General features: G+C 39.5%; 1 protein-coding gene across 2 annotated transcripts in view; it reads right to left on the bottom strand.

Moving 5' to 3' along the window:
- Window positions 1–3,363: 3,363 nt before the first annotated feature.
- The window catches only part of CSGALNACT1 (chondroitin sulfate N-acetylgalactosaminyltransferase 1), a 41,640-nt gene continuing 39,003 nt past the window's right edge, over window positions 3,364–6,000 (bottom strand). For both annotated transcript variants that reach the window (XM_030947591.1, XM_030947592.1), the window contains 2 exons: window positions 5,187–5,268; window positions 3,364–4,826 (listed from right to left, as the gene is read on the bottom strand). In XM_030947591.1, the coding sequence (XP_030803451.1) occupies window positions 4,543–4,826; window positions 5,187–5,268 (366 nt within the window). In that variant the 3' untranslated portion in view covers window positions 3,364–4,542. The remainder of the gene's footprint in view (window positions 4,827–5,186; window positions 5,269–6,000) is intronic.

Here is a 6,000-nt window from a genome sequence, read left to right as displayed (position 1 = left end):
CTAGCCTCTGAATGTAGATCCTCACTCTTTTAACCTGTATTTAACTCCCACACAGGCCTTTCTGCATTGAGAGGGATTATCCTTTCTGAAGAGGAAAGGAGATGGGACAGAGTCATTTTTATGAATGACAACCACATGTACAGAGCCTAAAAATGTAAGAAGGAACGCCTATATCAGTATTAATACAGTTTACAGAAGAGTTTTTGCCAGTAAAGAATGCTGTTTTCCAAAATGGAGCTATTTATTGCAAGTTGTGTCCCAATTACTGAGATGCATCTGGTGTAAACTTCATTGTAGAACTTGTTCTTTCAACATGATGTTCTTTTTTCTTATCTGTTACAATGCTCTTTAAATACATCATTCAGAAGATTGGAGGAGAGCTTGGAAAGAATCACATAAGAAATTAGTCTTCATCCAGGTTCCCCAATGTTATTGCACATGACAAACTCTGCAGCTGAGGGGTCTGAATCTGCAAACATCATTTTTTTTTAGAGGCACAATTCTCAAATAGTGAATAAGAGTTGGTCTTGTTTCAGTTGTTTACTTCTTTTTACCTGTTCTCTTTTTTTCTGTTAGATCAGGGCTACTCAACTTGAAGAAGCAGTCAAAACTTTCAGTCTTACATTAATCTGGGTTTTGCACAACACAGATTTAAAGAAATTGTGATCATCTGGTCTTAAAATTTACAGCTATGCTGACAGGCACTTTCCATTCCAGGAAAGAGGGGATAACTACACTCCAGTTACAGCAAGTGTCACTTGCTAGAAATAAAGCCTTAATGTAAACTGAGATTCTGAATGTAAAGACACTCTGCCATTGCAAGTAGACTTAATGAGCTTCTTGAGCAATATATCACATGTATCAAAGAGATAAATTCAATATAATCTGTATCAATCATGAGAAAGGGTGTTAGATTATTTGTAGGGCATAAAACATCCCTCCTTCCCTCTTTATATGAACTATTTCTTTTAAAAATTTTGTCAAAATGAAAGGCCTTCAGAAAAACATCTGTTTTCATGTGAAGAATATGCCATAGCTGATATCTTGCTGAGACAAATTGTGAAGTGTTTTGCAGACCTATGGGCTGGTAAAGAGGGAGGAAAAGTATGCTCTAAAAAGGCATTTTGAGACTCAGGGTGTTAACTTGCAAAATAGGATGCAGGCCAGTCTGTCATGGACATAGCAGGGCATAATCAATTTTAGCTCTAAGATCTTTAGTAAAACTCCTCAGGGTTTGACCTGCTGACAAGTGGACCAGTAGATTCACTGCATTTATATTAAACTTCTTATTTGCAAATATTGTCTCAGTACAGCCCAGGGAAAACCAGTATCCATGTTCACATCATCCCACATGTTTGAGTCATGCCTCAGTTTTTCAAAGACCCACTTTTCTGCTGTGAGGCAAGAAATATGAACATTTAGATGACTAGACTGACTGCAAAGGCAACTACCTTGCTAGAACAGATCCCCTTAAGACTGGCTCTTCTATTGCTCCAAAATCTAGTTACCGTGGAAGTCTGTGGAGCAGGGATGCCTTGCAGCAGTTGAGAATCAAGGGTGATGACATACCTTTGGGAGTTTCTCTGTAAAACCTTTCCTTCTTCAAGGGATGCTGTGTAAGGATTACAAGAAGAGTCAGTTTGCAAATTGCTTGCTGGAGAGATCATGAATTCTGGAGGAGCATGGGAATTTGTTTTTGCTCGATGCTTTTAGCCAGAGTATGCAGCTGTCATCACAAAGTGATGCAAGGAGTCCCTAGATGGCCTCCCCACCTGCAGAGGGCCATCTCTAGTCCCTCCTCGACCGAGATAAAATCAGTTGTCATTCTGAGAAAGATCACAAGCTAGTTTGGGGACAAGGAAGGTAGACACCTTCATAACAAAATCTATTGTCCTGTTGACTGTTCTCTTTGGATTTCACCTTTTTCTAACTGGGCTGGAAGACCTGTTAGAGCTCCACTTGGCTGACAGAAACATAAGTAACAGCAGCTTCCCTTTCTCATGCTGTTCTTCACCTCTCCTGTCAGTGCAGTCTCCACCTCTAAGAGAGCCCTGACAGATCTTTGCTGTGATTAGATTGCCTTGCACATCACCAGTGACTGTGGGCTAGATCTCTCCATCACTGATACCATCTCAGCTCTTGCCAAACTGGCTTCTGCCACCAAGGAAAGAAACTACATAGACAGTATTATTCCTGGCAAGAGGAACAGCATCTCTGTGGAAAAGGACATACATGAAAATCACAAAGGTGCTATTTAAAAACATAAGTTGTGAAACTCTGACGGGATCTGGATGACATGCTTGCAAAGTAATGAAGTGCTGAATTTACAACTGCCCAATGCTTAGAACTGGAGACTAATAGAGGCTTGAAGGGACCTCTGGAGATCATCTGGTCTAGTTCTGCTCTACAAGTGTGGCTCAGGGAAGACTGAATAAAACAATCATAGAAATAGTTAAGGTGAGACTTGGCATAGGTCATGATTACAAAACTTTCATAGTGTACAACACCTAGTTTCAAATTCAGGTTTAAGTGGGAGTGTAGGAACAACTTTTGCCTTGGAGCAGCTGCATAATCACACTTTGATATGCACTCAACAAGCCATACCTGTCTCCTCCTATTGCATAATGTTTGTAAAGTTACTTAATCAATACAAAGCCCTTTATAAATAATGTGTCACGTGTTCTGGGAACAAAGCAGTTCTTTGGAGGAACTACTTGAGTGATTGCTGAAGTTTCTAAGGTAAGTGATGTATTTTGGGGTTGAGGTTTTAAAGTATACAAAGTTTCTAATTTTTTTGTACTCTTGCAGTGTTTTGGACACTTGGTAATTTGCAAGGTAAGGCCAATGCAGATCCTTTGCACCAGCAAAAATCAAACACATATAAACCTGTCCAAGGAAAAGGTACTTACAGCAGCATGGTCTCTGTCTGCAGAACGTGCATGCAGTGCTTTCAAAAGAGGTTCATAGCATTCTTCCTACTGCACAGCTGCACAACAAAGAATGGTTCATTCATTGTCTAGTGCTACCTTTCTTCCCCCCAGCTTTTTCAAGCCAAAAACCAAATTAGAATCTGGTTCAGACTGCCTTGAATTAATCTGAATCCAAAAAAACCAAAGAGACTGCTCAGAGAAACAGCATTCAGGTAAGCAAATGGGATGTACAAGCCCGTGCAGTTTTTGTTGGCTAGTGTACATTAAAGTGGTAAATAGCAGTCAGCATTAAAAGAAAATGCTTCATAAGAGCAGTAACTCAGATTTTCAACAGTTTTAGGCAATCACAACAAAAATTATCAAGAAGATGACTAATTTTTACAATTAGTACCTATAATTATCATAAGAGAATCTGCAGGGTCCAGTAGTCCATCACAAAAATTTATTTTGTTAATTACAGAAAGCTTTTTATACCCTGGGCAAGACTCTGTATTTGGTTTAGAAGAAATACTTTGGCATAAAGTCAGAAGATGTTCATCACTGTTGGTATCTGGCATTTGGAGTTTAAAGCCTCCTGCTAAATCAGTACTGCAAGTTGATGTGTATTTCGTTTTCTTCAGCTTGATAAAGCTTCTGCCTTCCAGTGCCCAGGTTGTATAGAAAAATCACTTATCTATTCCAGTTCCCATCCATAGGAACACAGATCTGCAGAGCATTTTCCAAGCATTGGAAGGTTGTACTATTTCCTACTAAGGCCAGAAGTAGAAAACCTGAAGTATGGCAAAATAATTCTCAAGCCAAATGAATTTCATTTAAAAATAAATCTTGAAATACATACAGCATTCTAAAGCAGAAATACACAATGTGATTCACATGATACAGATGTGGCTCATTGCTTTTGGCTCACTATCCACAGAGGAGAGCAAACAGTACCCTCCAGTTGATGGTTTTTCAACCATCACACTTGACCAGTAAGATCTTCTCTTTCTTAAGTTTAGAAAGTGCTTTCTGAGAAAGCTCTTTCTCTGGATTAACTGGGAATGGCCTGTTAATGCACTGCTGCTGTGCCCCCATCCCAGTCCCTTAAAGGAAAAGTATTTTTGGTCACTCCAGCTTTACCATGGTTAACAATCAGATGTCCTCAGAGCTGGAGTCCCTGTACTTATTAAAAATAGCCCTTTTTAGATATGTCAAGTTAGATGTAGGAAATAACTCCTAATTATTGGCCCACCAAAAGATCAATCCTTTAAATAACTGTACACATCTTACAAACATTTCAAAGGAAAAGCACATCCATTTGTTAGTGTGAATACCACACTGGTCACATAATAACATATAATGTTCATTGTCTCTGTGATGTGACCTTGAATCTCATCAAGTGTTCAAGTCTTCCCCAGAAGCAAGTGCTGAACAGTCAGGATAGTGGAGTACTTAAAAACCTCATTAGAATAAAAACAAAAGTATGGAGGACAGATGCTTTCCCTCTTCTTTTGCTGCCATCCTGCTGGAATCTCCATCCTCTTTCAGTCTCATCCCAACTTTTTTGGTTAAAACCTCTTTTCCAAAACACTCTGAAGTCCAGTTCAGAGTCTTTCAACCTCCCTTTCTGGATTCATGTCTTCTTACTGCTCAATTTCTGGTTTTGCAGGTGTGTCTCAATCTCTTGTTTAAAAACAAGCATCCCAAGCTGGCCATGGGAAGCCTCATTCATGGCCTTGGACTGCATGCACATTTTGTACTGCTCTGGAGTCAGCTCGTCCAGACACTGCTTTTCATGCCACAGATGGAAGAGACCCCTGACAGGCGTTCGGATCACCATCAGGTTGCTGTGAAGGTACTTGCGGTACAGATGCACATCTTCACCACCCCAGCCTTTAATGTCCAGGTCAAAGCCACCTGACACAGACAAAATTCAAAATAAAACTAGAAATCTGTTAGCAAACTCAATGCTATTAATTGCATTGCAGCTGTTTTCTGACTACAGTCAGCCCTTTAAAACACACACGCTTTCTGTGAACATTAAACTGCCCATCTTCAAGTCTTTCACCATCAGAGAAAAGTTCTTTATTTGTAATTTTATTTGTAAGCAGTGTTTAGATTCTGGTATTTCTGTTGCACCTAGAAAAAGCCTGAACATCTAACCATAACACTGCTGCAAATTAGTTAGACAGACACATTGGCAAAGGAAAGAGAGGCTGATCATAATTTTCTATGTTTTAGCAAAAAGGCAGGTGTATTGGAATGTATTTTTCTTACCTATGTTGATAAAATCAGATCTGTACTGGCAAGTCATCCCAAAACCAAAGTCTCTCCAAAATCCAGTTTCTTTTTTAATAATCTGCATGGAGGGAAAGGAATATTTACATAGAAGCAGAAATACTTTCAGAGTGAGCATTCTGACCTGAATGTGGTCAGAAATAGGAGCAACTGCCCTTTTAATCTTCCCCATGTGAATGCACAGCTGGTCCTGAACCCATTTTTGTAGATACCTGTTGGATATATCTGCCCCCTTCCCCCCACCAAACAGCTGTGTTCTTAGCTATCAGGATAACCGTCCTGATCCAGAACAATCAGGTTTTGCTCCACTTCTGCTGTTGTAGACCAAGTAGAACAATATCAAACCTCTGGAGATAATTTCTTTGCAGGCAAAGCATCCTCCAAAATTGTTAGTTTATGTGGGATTCACACCTGATGTTAGAAACATATTGGTAAACCAAGGAAGCCAGACTCTGCTGTCAGAGCAGATGGTGGCATCTGCATTGTGGACCAAAAGAGATCTAGAAGAAAACAGTGGTTCTAATCTGATCACACAATCTACAGCTTTTTGATTACGTTGATTTTGAGTAACAGGAATAATTTTCCATTACAGAACTGCTATATCGACCTAAAATTGAACTCCAGAAATGCTTGGTGATAGATATATGTCCCATAAAAGCCTTTGTAAAGATGAATGGTCTGCCTTCCTGAGATGGACAATGAAAATATTGTGTATTACAGGTAGAAAATCAGAGCACTGAGAAACTATGGCTATAATTTTTAAAGGCAGATATCCAAGTACAGATCTCTAAGG

This window comes from Camarhynchus parvulus, chromosome 4 (assembly GCF_901933205.1).
Source record: "Camarhynchus parvulus chromosome 4, STF_HiC, whole genome shotgun sequence".
NCBI lineage: Eukaryota > Metazoa > Chordata > Aves > Passeriformes > Thraupidae > Camarhynchus > Camarhynchus parvulus.
The sequence above is the reverse complement of the archived record's forward strand: the minus strand, read 5'-3'. Positions and strand labels throughout refer to the sequence as shown.